Source organism: Triticum aestivum, chromosome 4A (genome assembly GCF_018294505.1).
Source record: "Triticum aestivum cultivar Chinese Spring chromosome 4A, IWGSC CS RefSeq v2.1, whole genome shotgun sequence".
NCBI classification, from domain to species: Eukaryota; Viridiplantae; Streptophyta; class Magnoliopsida; order Poales; family Poaceae; genus Triticum; species Triticum aestivum.
Genome location: NC_057803.1, coordinates 49,254,486 through 49,269,883, shown reverse-complemented (window position 1 = coordinate 49,269,883; position 15,398 = coordinate 49,254,486). Strand labels below are relative to the sequence as shown.

At 43.5% G+C, this 15,398-nt stretch overlaps 2 protein-coding genes across 7 annotated transcripts; one reads left to right on the top strand and one right to left on the bottom strand.

Moving 5' to 3' along the window:
* The first annotated feature begins 1,307 nt into the window (after nucleotides 1-1,307).
* On the top strand, nucleotides 1,308-4,753 carry LOC123085084 (GDP-mannose transporter GONST3). 5 transcript variants are annotated; one of them, XM_044506667.1, is made up of 3 exons: nucleotides 1,310-1,594; nucleotides 2,441-2,527; nucleotides 3,394-4,753. In XM_044506667.1, the coding sequence occupies exons 2-3, from the start codon at nucleotides 2,498-2,500 to the stop codon at nucleotides 4,483-4,485; spliced, it is 1,122 nt and encodes a 373-aa protein (XP_044362602.1). In that variant the 5' UTR covers nucleotides 1,310-1,594; nucleotides 2,441-2,497; the 3' UTR covers nucleotides 4,486-4,753. The 5 variants fall into 5 exon arrangements, with proteins under 5 accessions (XP_044362604.1, XP_044362602.1, XP_044362605.1 ...); XM_044506668.1 differs by lacking the exon at nucleotides 1,310-1,594 and adding an exon at nucleotides 2,346-2,364; XM_044506669.1 differs by lacking the exon at nucleotides 2,441-2,527 and having other exon boundaries at nucleotides 1,308-1,594.
* An 848-nt stretch (nucleotides 4,754-5,601) lies between these two features.
* LOC123085083 (mitotic checkpoint protein BUB3.2) lies at nucleotides 5,602-14,065 on the bottom strand. Of its 2 annotated transcripts, XM_044506665.1 has the most exons (10): nucleotides 13,770-14,065; nucleotides 13,527-13,657; nucleotides 12,209-12,291; nucleotides 10,840-11,106; nucleotides 10,158-10,233; nucleotides 7,368-7,448; nucleotides 7,203-7,281; nucleotides 7,021-7,121; nucleotides 6,827-6,934; nucleotides 5,602-5,898 (listed from the first exon to the last, which is right to left on the bottom strand). In XM_044506665.1, exons 1-9 carry the CDS (start codon nucleotides 13,902-13,904, stop codon nucleotides 6,850-6,852), a joined length of 1,038 nt encoding a protein of 345 aa, XP_044362600.1. In that variant the 5' UTR covers nucleotides 13,905-14,065; the 3' UTR covers nucleotides 5,602-5,898; nucleotides 6,827-6,849. The 2 variants fall into 2 exon arrangements, with proteins under 2 accessions (XP_044362600.1, XP_044362599.1); XM_044506664.1 differs by lacking the exon at nucleotides 5,602-5,898 and having other exon boundaries at nucleotides 6,531-6,934.
* Between the last annotated feature and the right edge of the window lie 1,333 nt (nucleotides 14,066-15,398).

Here is a 15,398-nt window from a genome sequence, read left to right as displayed (position 1 = left end):
ACGTGGTGTTGGTTGGCGCCAACGAAACAGGTTGGCGGGGAGGCTAGGAGTAAAAGATGTAGGGAAGGACGAGGAAGAGAAGAGCAACAGTTATCCCTTACAACAATGAATGGTATATGGGCTGGAGGTGGAGCTTATTGGTAATTAGGAATATGTTCAGGTTGCCACTTGCCTCCAACGTCATTGTGCATTTTACAAAATTGAATGTGCCTTTAAGAATGATTTGTATAGTTATTTGTTGTTTTGTGTCGAGAGTATGTGTTAGTTTAACCACTATTATATTGTAAATATGAAAGATTTTATCCCTACTGCAATGCACGGCGATGGTGAGGTGGGCGTCATCTGGTTTCAAAAGAGGTGGCTCCAGCGAGAAATGTCCCGCTACGGCGGGAAACTGAGAGGAAAGGGGAGGGCCCGATAGAAAAAGAAAATGGTGCATCGTGGGGTGGGGTCTTGTGTTGGGCTCGGGTTTTGAGGATAAGATAACAAATAGCCCGTAGCAAAGCACGAGCATTCTGCTTGTATCAATAAATTCACGGTCCATAAATAAATTGTTTCTTATGATAAAACCCGATACCAATCTTTGGTAATCCAATAAATAGCAATAAATCCACGCCCCATATAAGCAAATATAAATAGTATCAATCAATCTCCTATATTTGGTAACCCAATAAATCATACTAATCATGGACGCATAACTATTTTATCGGTTTTAAAAAATGGCTAAAAGTGTATACTCTATAGCCAATACATAATCTTATTTTTTTTCCTATTTGCTTTGCATCAAGATTTGTTATCTATGATCATCTTATCATGTTAAAAAAAATTGACCCGTGACAATGCAGGGGCACATACCTAGTTTAATGAAAAATAATTAGAGAACGATGACCAAGAAAGAAAAAAAGTACTCCCTCTGTAGTGATCTAAACGCTCTTATATTAGTTTACAGAGAGAGTAGTCATCAGCACAATTTCTATTAAATTATGCAGATATCCCGTGAAACGGCTTTTACGGAAAGCTTTTCAAGGAAGCTTGCTGGAGTTGCTGACTCGCTGAACCGTTACCATTGCTTGGAATTGGAAGGTGGCTCGGCGAGGTTGCCCTTGCGCTTGCGCGGCTCGGGCGCGAGATCCGGCGAATCTCCCTCGTGCCGAAGCTGAAACGGAAGGCAATTAAAAATGAACAGAGACGGCATCCCGGTCCCCGCCGGGCGGCCGGCTCGGCCGTCCTGCCGTTCGTCGCTACGGTCCAGCCAAACGAGCGCCTCGAGATCTGCTCCTTCTTCCCGCCTCTCCCGGGTCAGAAGCCAGAGCTGGCTAATCTCCATCCCGTTCGCTCCCGCCTCCAAACCCCAAACCCCACGCGATCGCGCGCCCAATCACCCGAGGCGATCCCTCGTTGACCCTCCGCAGCGTCCAGATCCGGCGACCGCCGCCTCAAAAGCATTGCCCGAACCCCTCCATAAATCGCCCCGCGGTTCAGTCGACGGACAGCATCCCGCCGCTCTTCGCTCGACCCCTCCACCCGCTCTCCCTCCTCGACCGCCGGCGGATCCGTCCAGGAGCGGCGCATGTGACTTCGACCACAAACGAAGGTGAGCCGCCTCCCGCGAGGTTCTACTTCCACCCCCGTCCCCCCTCTGTTCAGGCGTCAAACTCCGATCTTGGCCCGTGGTTACAGTTCACAGTTGCGACGTGTTCCGCTTCGCTGCTAAAAACTGTAGTGGATATTCCGTGGTCCTGACCGGCGGCTTGCGTCCACCTAACGATCTCCAGTTCCTCCTCTCCGAATCATTTGATGCCATTCCTTCCGTCCGCCACATGTATGCATGTTTCAGCGACTAACTCCAGCGCTTCAATCATAATCATGGCGCGTCGCAGCAGTCGGTTGAGCTGGCTCGATCGCGAGGCCCTCGTCAGCAGCTAGCGAGTGCAGGGGAACACCCCGTGCGCCCACAGCCACTTTTTTAACTTGCGTCACGTCGCGGTAGTTGAGGGGCATCTCTTCTTCCAGTTGAGTTCGCCTCTCCCCACAGGCTGCGCGGGGTGTGGGGGAAGAAGCTCCCCTGTCTTCCTGAGGTAGTGCGTCGCTATGCTAATTTTGTTTCCTTGCGGGCAACTGGCTAGCACGTTCCATGATTGCGACCTCGTCTTGATTGACTTGGCCAAACCGCTTAGGTGTTGTGCTGAATATTCTTGCACAATTCTCTTACCCGTTCTCCGATCTGATGGCCACTGGCTGATGCGCTTGTGACGTGCTCCTACCATGTTTGACTCACATGCCGAACATGGCCGTCGTGGGCAAATGGATCGTTCCGTGTGGCCACCTTATATGAGAGCTTATTAGCTGATTGGCCTTAGCTAGGTGGTTGTTGGCTTGTTGCATACTGGTCTTCGTTCCTCCTTTGCCACCTTAAGCCCTGACCCTCGGCTTTGTTTAGAAGGATACATGCTTCGTTGCTAGAGCGCTTGCTGTTGTTGGATTTGGGCTCGGGATCATGGCTCCTGCTCGGGTTGGCCGGTTCCAGGTATTGCTTCTTCTTCGCTTGGTTTTTCTTCAGTTCTGATGAAATTGTTTCTTGGTTGGCATGGTTGATATGCTACTAGATCTTTCATGAAGTGTTTCTTTCTTGGTGCTGCTATTGTTTCCTCTTCTTCCTTTGACCCTTTTCTTGGGAGCTGAAACCTGTTTTTAGTACTTGTCTGTTTCCTTTTTTGGTTTCGGGCCTTGACCTGCTCGACTGTTTACCATGATTAACCTCTAAAGTTTGCTGAAGATCAAAGGAGAACACATGGAGGTGCACAGTCAGCACAGTTAGATCGATTTCTAAGGAGTAGTTTTGTACTTTATAGCAATATATAAGAGGATGATTGTTTGCTAGAGACAATTATAGGAAGTGGACGGGTACTTGCTTTCTTTGAGGTGTCCTGTCTGTAAAGTTTCTCCATATTTGTCAGGATCATTCAATCATCACTTTTTTTCTTGGGTTCAGAAAATCAGCTTTGGTTGCTTGTACCTTATGGATCATGCCTTTGAACTACTTTTTTCTCTGAAATATATGGCGTTCGCACATAGGTGCATCCTCGAAGGGAGATTCTTCGTTCAAAGTCAATGCTAGCTTAAATTCAGCAAAAATATGTTGATTATTTTCAGTCGCACGAGTTACTGGGTTTTAGAAGTAAAGCAGATAATCATGTTCATCAGAACTGCTATGTTAACTTACCTTGTACAAATTATGTATGGAACCCAGATCATATCTCTGCACAAAAGTTCGAAGTACTTCTCTGCTCTGTCAGTTACTACACCTGTATATGACATCTAACTGTCTTGGGCTTCTCCAATTGCTTTTTGCATGACTTTCATAGTTGATAAAACTATTTTAAATGATTGCAGATGTCTAATCTCTCAGAGCCCTCAAAAGAAGATGGTTCAGTCGAGAAAACTGGAGCTTGGAATAACACATGGAGCACTCTTATGCGCCACGCTTCAGTCTATGGTGTGGCTGCTGGTTATTGCCTGTCAGCATCTCTGCTCTCCATTATCAACAAATGGGCAATCATGAAGTTTCCCTACCCTGGAGCACTGACAGCCTTACAGTACCTCACTAGTGTTGCTGGAGTTCTCCTGTGTGGACAGCTAAAGCTTATTGAGCCAGATAGGCTGAATTTGAGGACCATGTGGAAGTTCCTACCTGCTGCTGTTATGTTCTACATCTCAATCTTCACAAACAGCGAGCTCCTGATGCATGCCAATGTGGACACTTTCATCGTGTTTCGGTCTGCTGTGCCGATATTTGTGGCCATTGGGGAGACACTTTACCTTCACCAACCATGCCCATCATTCAAGACATGGCTCTCACTTTCCACTATACTTGGTGGAAGTGTGATATATGTTTTCACAGATAACCAGTTCACCCTGACTGCTTACAGCTGGGCAATAGCCTATCTAGCGAGCATGTCTATTGATTTCGTGTACATCAAGCACGTCGTCATGACCATCGGGTTGAACACATGGGGTCTTGTGCTCTACAACAACCTTGAGGCTCTGTTGTTGTTCCCCCTTGAGCTCCTTATAATGGGAGAGTTTAATCAGATGAAGGTCGACAGCTCCAAGATGACAACAAACTGGCTATCGTTCGACGTGGTCCTTCCTGTTGCTCTGTCATGCCTGTTTGGGTTATCTATATCCTTCTTTGGATTCTCCTGCAGACGGGCCATCTCTGCTACTGGATTTACGGTGCTCGGTATAGTGAACAAGCTCCTGACCGTCGTGATCAATCTGCTTATCTGGGACAAGCATGCGTCCCTTGTGGGGACAATTGGGCTCTTGATATGCATGTCTGGTGGTGTTCTCTACCAGCAATCGACCACAAAGCCCAAGGTGCCCAAGATCGAGCCAAAGGAAGAGGACGATGAAGAGGGGCAGAATTTGCTGCAGATTCAGCCCGGGCATGAGAGCAACCCAAGTCAAAAGCATTCCTCATAAGCTTACTTTACCTTCCCTCGGCAACCCATTCGTGGTATATCTCAGATGAGGAATCTTGAACATGCTGTAGAACATCGGTGTTTCAAGAGAAACTAAATTTCATTCTACAATATCTTTGTTATTGTATACTGTTTTTCATTGGTTAGACAGGATTGTGGTGGTGGTGTAGGGTACCAGACACCTCAACATACCAGGGTCGAATCCCATGTATACTGAACCATGTATGCTATTTACCATATTCCAGAAATACAAAGGATGTACTTATTCACTCTGCGGCAATAGTTTTTTCTTCTCCTTTGTGGGTGAAGCAAATTTTGTCTGACTTCATCAGTATTATTCATGGTTCATGAATAGGTAGACATACTCTGACGGCTTATGCAAGTCTGAAACTTCTGATTTTGGTAGTCTTGTTGGTTGGCCAATTATATTGTACTTCCTCCGTTTGGGTGTAAAAGGCCATTTATATTTTGTTGATCAGTTGTTTTTTCTAGAAAACGCACAGGCTATGTGTGTCATTTGTACTAAGACAGAATAGAGTATTTACAAGACAAATGGGATAGGGCGAATGAACGGCAAAAGCCCATAGGATTTTGACATAGTTCCTCGCAAATGTCGGCAAGAGCAGTGTCCGCCCTGGTTTTGTAGATGGCAACCTGTCGGCTGCTAGCCACCTTGTAAAAAAGTTGCGCATTTTGCTCGAGCCAAATGTCGCAGTACATAGATAGAGGACTGGCATGAGGTTGAACTTGACCTGTCATCTCATTAACTGCTGTCCCTGCTTAACATGTCGAATCTAATCAGTTTGAGAAGAGTCACTCCATCAAAAGGGTGGCAGATCATTTCCGGTTGTTGACAACACAGTGGACAGTGCGGTTGGTGCTGCAGCCCTCCACGTTGAAGCCTATTGCATGTCCAACATGGGTCGCGAAGGGCAAGCCAGGCGAAAAGCTTCGCTTGGAGATGGGCTCGCGAAGACAAAAGTCTAAACCGCTTGGGTGAGATGCACACACCTTTCACAAATTAAATACGGAGTAGCACTTAGGGCATGTTTGGTTATCTACATTATTTTTGGCCTGACTGAGCTAATGCAGGCTCTAAACCATGTTCTGCAGTTCGTTTGATTGCAAAACCTCAGACTGCATTAGAGCAGAAACACTAGCATGGTGTTCGGTTACATGCCAGCTCTCCCCCAAACTAGCATGGTATTCGGTTACATGTCAGCTCTCCCACAAACTACATCTGTTTGGTTACATACGGATCAATGGTTTAATCCCACCTCTTCAATATTCCGGTTACATAAGTGTTTGGCAGCCCGCTATCAAGAACAATAGAGCGATGACTGCAAGTTTATAGGGCTAAATGTGCCAAGAAGAAAGGAAGCAGAACGATCACCAAAGAGAAGACATGAGTTTGCTGCAGCGCAGAAGGAACATATATATCACCCATTTGACCCCACAAATAATCACTTACTCAAACACACGTATAAGTTAGTACTCCCTCCGTCTGAAAATACTTGTCATCAAAATGAATAAAAAGAGATGTATCTAGAACTAAAATATGTCTAAATACATCCCCTTTTATCCATTTTGATGACAAGTATTTCCGGACAAAGGGAGTATTTCATGTGGCAACACACAGGTATTTTGATAATATAATAGATTCCTTGGTGCGAGTGTTCACTCCGACAACTAGCTCATTATATTTTCCTTTGAGAAATCTCACATATTATTGTCTATCATCTATAGCCAATCTAATAATCCATTATAGTTCCCCGCAAAAAAATAAAATCCATTATAGTTAGCTATAGAGGTATACCACACAATTTATACCTGGCCCACCTCTTTAACTTATTAACATGCCATGTCTGACTATAAATTACAACATTCTTATCTTCTTTCTTCTCCCTCTCTACTTAACACAAATCTGTTGTGGCAACTCCTATAGCTCGCTTGCATCATTTTTTTATACTTGCTCCAACAACCGATTACGTCCGGTCAAATTAGCACCAGCCCATAAGTTCGACAGATTTAGCCTCTTTTATCATATACGAAAGTTGCAAAACTAAATTGATTATATATAAGCTACATAAAAAAAGCAACAGTTTCTGTATCAAAATACAAAACGAATATGACCACTCCCAAGCAACTCTTTCTAGACATTAATACATGCGAAACAACACAGAGAAATGGTCAGATATACTGCCATTTGACTCCAACATAGAGAAGGGATTCCGTCAACTAATGCAATTGACACTAAAAAGAGAACTAGATAAAGAAACGCCTCGCATTTGCTCTCTGCATAATGCCTTGTCCCAGACAACACACCTGATGCATTTGATTACCTTCTTGCGAAATGATTAAAGCACTACTGGGGTGCGGCCAATGCCTTGGGCTTCGGCTTAACCTCCACTTCATTCACCCCACGGATAAATATTGCATCAGGCTCGTGGCTGGAAATCGCAAAAGAGCCAGTAGGTCAACTCTGTGTTCTGTTAGTGAGCAGTGACAGAAAATTGTAAGCGAAGTTCAGTCTTACGGTTTCTCTCCCTCTTCGTAACCATAGCTTGATGCCACAGCAAGCAGATGCCCATCCTTGCTGAACGACAGAGCAGCAATGCTTGACGCGTACTTTGAGTACTGCGATGAAAGTATAAGATCATGAACACCCAGGCCACTTCAGATAATCGTACTACCAAAGCAAAACTATCACCCAGTTACCTGATACAATCTCTTCTTGTTTGTGCCATCCCACACGTTCACAAATCCATCATGGCCTCCAGTGGCAAATGTGCCGTATCTGCAGACAATACATAACAGTGCAAGAAACTGAGAACAGATAATCCTATGAGAGATCACCAAGCAAATTAAACACTGAAACTTTACATTGGATGGAATGCAATGGCATTGACAGGATAAACAGTGTCCCTGCCAGACTCAGATTTCCGGTGACACTTGAAAGCATACCTGAAAAGGAAATTAACCATTGAGTAAACAAGTATTTTAAACTGGACAGCCAGTTTCACCATAGTTCAGTGTAGGCTGCATGGGAAAGTAAGCGGACTGTCTCTTTGAGTTAATAACTTTGCAGGAAAGGGGTGAGCACTGCAGAGTGATTGCCAATGCACAACTAAAGGCTAGGTTATAGTGTTGAACCGTTGACTGCCAGTTGTACATTAAAATGGTATGACATATGAGCTTGCTCGCTTGAATAGTGATTGATCATATAGAAAGTCAAGGTCGCTATACTGCCTTTACCAACGCAAAGCATAATTCAAAAAACTAAGAAAACAATCCAGGTTGGAGCCTTGCAGTTTATGCTACAACTGGTGATGAACAAGTTTAACCAGCCCGCCACTATGGTCCAGTACGTTGACCTCTGGCGTCGGCTCCGGCACACTCCCCTCCCGGCGACCCCTGATGTGCTTCATTGGCGTTGGACTGCCTCTGGACAGTACTTGACTAGCTCCTGCTACGAAGCGCTATTGCTGGGTGACACGCAGACCCCGCATTGGCACCTCATGTGAAAGACGTGGGTACCTTTACGTGTTGCGTTCTTCATCTGGCTCGCCCTCCAGAACACATGCTGCACTGCAGACCGCCTTGCCTGTAGGTGCCTCCCCATGCCAACCGGTGCATCCTTTGCGACCAGGAGACTGAGGACATGCGGCAAATCCTCATGGGTTGCTGCACCTTCTCCCATCAGGTGTAGCACAAGATCCTTTCCTGGTGTCGTACCACGGCACACCCTCCCCATCCGGAGCTACCCTTCTTGGACTGGTGGATGGTCTCTTGGGATCATGCCCCCTGCCTTGCGCAAGGGGATCTCCTTGCTTCTTCTGCTAACTGCTTGGTGGCTTCAGAAGCATTGGAATGGATGCATCTTCGATGCCTTGATGTCCTCCATTGCACACCTTGTCCGAACTATCGAGGAAGCTAGACTTTGGGCTAGAGGTGGAGCCAGGGGGCTCAACCTACTGTTACCCGAGACATAGACCTTATATCTGTACGGCTGAGCATCCCTTTTTCTTGTTCTGCTCATGCGCTCGCAACCACGCCAGATAGTGTGCGTGGTTTTGCGAGTTACACCTTGTAATTGTTTCACTCTCTACCTATCAATGAAATGGCACGGAAAAAAACAAGTCTGACCACTCTTTTCAGTGTTCTGCATTTCTAATATAAATAAATAAAAGGTGTGTTGTATCTTGGTGGGATTGTGGACATGCTACGGTCATCGTCAAGATATCAAGCCAGCTGGAGCGGAGTGCCTACTTGGTTGGCTGAGTGTGTTGAACACACCGCTATCCACTCAGGGCTCATAACTGGGACATACCTGCCTACCCTTCTCTCTCATCACTGAATGCCTGAGCTCCTACGAAGTTCCTAACAAAAACTTAAAGGCAGCTAAGACTGCCACAGAAAGGTACTTATGGTAGAGTAAACTTCCATTATGATGTGTCAAACACCACCTGGGGTTGAATTTCAAATTTCCGTAAAACAGTACACATAATGCCACACAAAAATTTAGTTTTTATAATTTCCATGTTAAATTTGTAGTCCAAACCAAAGTGATTTCCTCTATCACCTACATATTGTTTGAACTAGATATGATCTGCATGAAAGGATGACAAAATACTACTCCCTTCATTCCCTTAAGAGCATCTCCAATAGATGATGTAAAATAGGGCACCAAATTGTGGTTCGAGCAAAATTTGCATCACCTAAAAGTGCTTTTTTACATCACCAAAACCTCCAACTCCAATAGATGATGTAAAATAGGTGTTGCAAAATACATCACGGTTGTCTTCTTGTGGGTGCCCTATTTTACATCATCTGTTGGAGCACAGAGTGATGTAAAAACGTCACTTGGTGTTGCAAATTTTGCTCCAGCCATGTGGTCCTCTGGTGATGCAAAACTTGCTCGAGCAGCCCAAGTGATGCAAATTTGCATCACTTGGTGGCCTATTTTACATCACGCCCCATCCCTCAAGTAAAAATATTTGCATCTAAATCATCTATTGGAGCAGTGTCTTTGCCTTCTCGTGATGTAAAAAGTGGCCCCGGTCTATTTTACATCATCTACTGGAGATGCTCTAAGGTAGATAGACTTGTTTATTTTTTTGGTAAAATTTCCATTAATGAAGGCGCTGCGCTATTTTAGCACTAAACCTGCCGAAAATACCACAAAGTCACACACACACAGACGCTGCAGCTGAATTCTCCGCCTTCCATGCTGGCCTTTAGTGCTACAGAACCATTTGCTTCTCTCGCCATATCCCACACCCACGAATAAATGGAAAAATCAATTGGTCTTGCATGTGCCCAACAAAGCAATGACGGCTCATATTGGCTCATGCATGCTGCATGCAAAGAGTATGGTGGGGTTCATGTGCTGGGCTAATAACTACTAAAGCATGTGATTAACCAGGGGTAAAAAGGTCAAAATCTCCTTGGTCTTAACAAAACAAATTTCACACCCTCGTTTGAGGAACAGAGGGAGTAAGATACAATCAAATACATTAGCAAGCTACAGAAGCTTAAAGAATTCTTAATCGGTTATTTAAACTGTGTTATGCTCCAAGAAACGAATATTAGAAAGCATTGAAGCAAGTGTGAATGTAAAATGATTACAAATACATAAGAAGATGTCTTGAACCTACGGTGCCGAGAACATACTTTTTAGATTGTGCAGACTCAGACAGGTCGAAGAACTCCATAGACACTCGTCCTTCGACAGAACTTAGAGCATACCCTGAAGCAAGCAGGATTTCAGAAGGTTAGTCTAAATCAAGGCTGCTTGAGCCGCATAATTGTTGCAGTTCATACATTACTCTGGTAAGCATACTGATGGCTACAGCCACTTATGTATTGGTACTTGCTAAGGTTCAAAATACAGTCATTACATTTTCCCAAGTGGAAGTAACCGTATAACTGCATAGCTCATTCCTATTTTTTGTGCTTCTATAGATAAATTTAGCCAGCTTTGTAATGTTCAAATTCATGTATTAGCGTCATCTAGCACTAATAAACGTTTCATTTTTTTAATAATTTAACCTGGAGGAGCATATTCCATAAGATTCAAATCAAAATCTACAGAACGAAGCTTAGCTTATGCAATTCAGGTTCATGACTTTTCTCATTTGCCCACTGGAAAGATTGAATTTATAAAGTATTTAGAAGCTCAAGCACAACCGGAGAGACCTAGGGTGGCTTTCAAAAGAAAGCACAAATATTGCGGTTTATCAAAAGCAACCACATGACGATAATGTACACAATGTTTCTTTATGGTTGAAATAAGGGTGACAATGGGAAACATGCAGTCGTGCAGTGCAACTACAGTAAAGAGAGAACAAGTTACCTGTTCCGTTGGGGAAACATCGGACGCAGCGTGTTTGATATTTCAAAGACGATTCCCTTTTTTGCTCAGGTTGAGACATATTGCGCAAATCATAAATACTGACATGTCTTCCTGCTGTTGCAACAACCAACCTATTTCCTACCAGTGACATAGAATATACACGCTCTGGTTGAGCATATGTCCCAACAAGTGTACGCTCTGGTCCGCTAACTCCTCTGGGATCCCAGCATTTAATTGTCTTGTCCCAGCTGCCAGTTATGACTTGTCCTAAATGGATAAATATACAGACTGAAAGTCAAAATTCTTATTCTGTTCATGTATCAAATTATCTCACACTAGCCAGATAATAGTTTTGGAAATCATTTTAGACAATATTTGACATAACCTACAAATATTTAGAACAACATTTAAAAATTAGTAAGCACACTTGCCCAGTCTGTCTTTCAGTCAGGATCAATGAATATGGGCCTGGAACATTGGATTTTACCCTTTTCTCATATGAAACATTTGGCATACATAGAATTTCCATGTCCTGTCTGTTTTAGTTAAATCATCAGGTACAAATTCAAACACAAGAACTTTCTTCGCATTTTTAAAATGTGTTTCTCAGTAAATTTATTGTAATAGTTTGTATGTGGTTCAAATCACAAAAAGTTCAAACACAAACATATATGGTACTAGATGATTCAACTAAAACAAAATTCCCATGAATTTCCAATCCCTCTACTAAAACTTGTAGAAGGGTTTCTTTGACAACAACTCTCATGAGTACTAATCAGAAAAAAAAACTCTCATGAGAGTCAACCCCACAGAATAATGGGAATTCGAATTCCCAAAAACATTGCCCTTAAATTAAGGCCAATGGAGGCTACACTGACGTACCCAAATTTATAGGTGGCAATTCGAAGTGAACAAATACCAACCAAATATTCCAACACACAACAGGAGAAACCAAATCAATACTAGGCCAAGTAGAAATGACTATCTAGAAGAAAGATATTTCCAGTTATCATAATGTACAATGAAATGGATATCCCCTGAACATGCATCCAAATGGATAAAGCAATGTCAAGAAGCCAGACAGCATGAAAAAGCCGTATAATCAAAGTAAAAATTAGAAACTAAGATCATTCTATACAAGATTAGATGTGCAAAAATATAGTCATTAAGAATAAAACATGAATTCAGTTAGCAATGTGCTATGTGTACTGATCTCTAAGAAAATCAACTGCATCCTTAATGATGATATGATTAATGCAGTAAATAACCTTTGGTTTGACTGAATCAATTTGCATCAGTATTTGTCCGGAAAATGTACGTCCAAAAACATAAACGCAAGAGCAATCCAATAGGATGTAGTTACAAGTACCTGCAGCATAAGAGTACTCCACACAGCGAACTGGAGCATCATGACGCCCCAGAACATCCTCCTTTGACGAAGTAAATGATAATCTGGGATAGTTATTTGAGCATGTTTCTTTTAGTCTTACTAAATCTTGACATAACTAATAATAACAGGAGGGAATCAACGATACATTTTTTATTCACAAACAACATTCAGATAGTAATGTCGCTACTCTTGCCTGCCAGCATTCAATTGACAACAAATCAAAATATGGGCACATTGCTCGTAAGTCTTACATGAAGCACTCAAATTAAGACTCATGCACCACTAATAATCTTAAGGGGGACTGAACAATTTTCCCACCATAAATATTTTTATGTGTGATTCTGCAACAAGGTCTAATCAGCATACAATTTATATAATGATCAGGACCCAGAACTCATCGACCCTTGAGATGTTGATGCGTCTTCGTCACCATGCGTCTTCTCCTAGGGACGCGTTGCAGCAGGTGCCTTGATGCCCACAGGAGGCTGGGATGATCCAATTTTTACTCTTTCGAGATGCAGTCGTTGTGTGTTTGTTCGGCTCAAGCCATGGCCCCCTCGTGGGTTTGTATGTGTGTGCTCTTGAGCCATGGCCCTTTCGTGGGTTTGTGTGTTTGTTCAGCTCTTGAGCCACGGCCCCCTCATGGGTTTGTATCCGTGAGTGTGCACTTGAGCCGTGGCCCCTTGTGTGTGTGTGTGTGTGTGTGTGTGTGTGTGTGTGTGTGCACGCCCGCGTTTCTGCATGTTGAACTTCTTTTACAAACTTAATTGGTTCACTCTTTCTTTGTAGTTAAGTGATAATGTTTGGTATAATCAATCTCTTTAAAAGAAACTACCCGGGAAGATGCCTCTTTAAAAGAAAATCAATCTCCACAGCTATAACATATCTACAGCCCTATCTTGTAATTTGAGTACTACCAATAACTTGCTAAGTGCTAAGTAGCACTAACAGATAAAAACATTGAAGTAAATCAGAGTTACTAAATGACAGTTAGTGAAATTGCTTCTTTATATGCACTTCCCACCTTATGGCGCTGGAACTAGTGTATGTGGCAACATACATGCACCTATATCCAAGCAACTAGGTCCCTTTCATAGATTGTTTTTACAACACAAACCTTATAGAGAGCGTTCACCAAAAATAAAAAATGAATCACATCGCTTCCTCACCAACGAAACACAGCCTAGGCATCCCGTACTGGTTGCAGATCTATAACCCAATCGATTACACGAACGGCCCTGCCAACTCCACAAATCGAATGCAAAAGGCGCAGAAAACAAAACACAACAGCCCTCACCTCCGCACGGTGTGGTCGGCGCCAGCACTGAACCCCGAGGAGTCGTCGTGGAAGCAGCAGTCGAGCACAGGCCCGGGGTGCGCGAACTCCCCTTTGAGCAGATTCGCCTCGGCGTCGTATAGCCGAACCGTCTGGAACAGAGCGCAAGCACCCAAACGAGGTCAGATCGGCCGGATCAGGCGGCTAGGGTTTACCACGCCTTGCCGGAACAGAGGAACGGAGGGGGAGCGCGCGGCGGCTGACCTTGTCCCAGGAGGAAACGAGGAGGTGGTCGCTGTGGTTGGAGAAACGGAGGTTGGAGATGCCGTCCGACGGCGGGTTGGCGAGCTCCCTGCCGCTGCCCATAGCTGAGGCTGCTGCGCCGGGTGCGTCGCTCATGGTGGGAGGGGGGAGGAAAAGGAATCGGGTCGGGTATTTGGTGCAGGGGGGCGGAAACGGTGGGGGGATTCGAAATTTGAATCCAGAACGGGCGGAGCGAGGAGAACGGGAGGGCGGCGCGGAACGGGGAACGGAGGCTGCGGGAGGAAAAAGAAGGCTGGAGAAGATGCCATTGCGTCATAGCCTGGATTTTCTCTCTTTGATTTTTTAGCACATCGTGGACTTTTCCTTTTTTTTTTGAGGGGTTCGTGGACTTTTCCTTGAGAGAGCTTCGGCGCACATGTATCCGCTTTGTGGGCCGGCCCAGCAATTCGCCACGCTGGCTCGCTCCTTCCCGCAGTCTCTCGTGCGATCGGATTTTTTTTTTGCTCGCTTCTTGTTTACGATCGTCTCCTGGTGTTGTCGGTCTGAACTCTGTAGTCTCAGAGAAAACCTATTTTTTCTGTTAGTTTTAAATTTTCTGGTGAAATAAAAAAACAGTGTGGGTTCTAAAAAAAGTTCATGGATGTGGAAAATTTTCATGGAATTCAAAAAGTTTGCTGAATTCGAAAAAAAACTCATGGAATTTGAATGATGTTTGTGAACAATTTTCAACAAATGCGCAAATTTGAAAACAAATCATAGTTTGGAACAAAACCTGAATTTAAAAAATTACATATTTTTTTAAAAAAACATAACATTTGAAGAAGGTTCAGGAATTTGAAAACGTTGTCGAATTTGAAAAAAAAAACAAAAAAATTGAAAAAGTGTTCGTGAATCTGAAAAAGTTCTCAAATTTGAAACAAGTTTATAAATTTGAAAAAAATTGTAAATTTGAAAAGGGTTCACAATATTGGAAAAGGTTTTGTGAATTTTAAAAGTTTAAATATTTGAAAAAGGTTCACGAGTTTGAAAAGTTCATAAATTTGAAAAAAGCATGAATTTGAAAAGGTTCACAAATTTGAAAAAAAATCATGGATTTGGAAAAAGTTCACAAAATTAAATAATATACACAAATTTGGGAAACATTCATGAATTTGAAAAAACAGATCGATCAACACAACCCCGCGCGGGGGGGGGGGGGACCAAACCAGAAGCTTCTGGAAGCTTCACAAAATTGAAAGAGGAACTGCCTGCATGGGCGCACTGGGATGGGTCAGCCCATTATTCCCATCGATCGACTGCGTGGGCGCCATGTACGAATCACATTGTTCATGGCGTCTTAAACGCCGAATAGGAATTGGGCTTTTCCTATGTCCTAATACTCCCCATCACTACATGGTTTGAACCCTGTTAAAAAAATATGAGATGAACCGAGATATCTTTCTGTTTGAATTGGGCCTGAGCATCAAACTTTTCCTTTTTTGCAAAGCCATCGAAGAAACTAGATCATTAGGTTAAATTGGAAGCATCACAGGAATATGTCCAACACCCCTAGGTGTGCCATCTGCAAAGTGGAGGATGACTCATGGAGACACCCGCACATTGACTATACCATGTCACGATGTGTTTGGA

Coding starts and splice junctions, on each gene's coding strand:
- LOC123085083 (XM_044506665.1), bottom strand. CDS start 13,904: ATGAGCGACGCACCCGGCGCAGCAGCCTCAGCTATGGGCAGCGGCAGG. Junction 12,292..13,526: donor GCCGACCACACCGTGCGGAG/GTGAGGGCTGTT, acceptor TAACTATCCCAG/ATTATCATTTACTTCGTCAA. Junction 7,282..7,367: donor GCCATTGCATTCCATCCAAT/GTAAAGTTTCAG, acceptor TATTGTCTGCAG/ATACGGCACATTTGCCACTG.
- LOC123085084 (XM_044506667.1), top strand. CDS start 2,498: ATGGCTCCTGCTCGGGTTGGCCGGTTCCAG. Junction 2,528..3,393: donor CTCGGGTTGGCCGGTTCCAG/GTATTGCTTCTT, acceptor AAATGATTGCAG/ATGTCTAATCTCTCAGAGCC.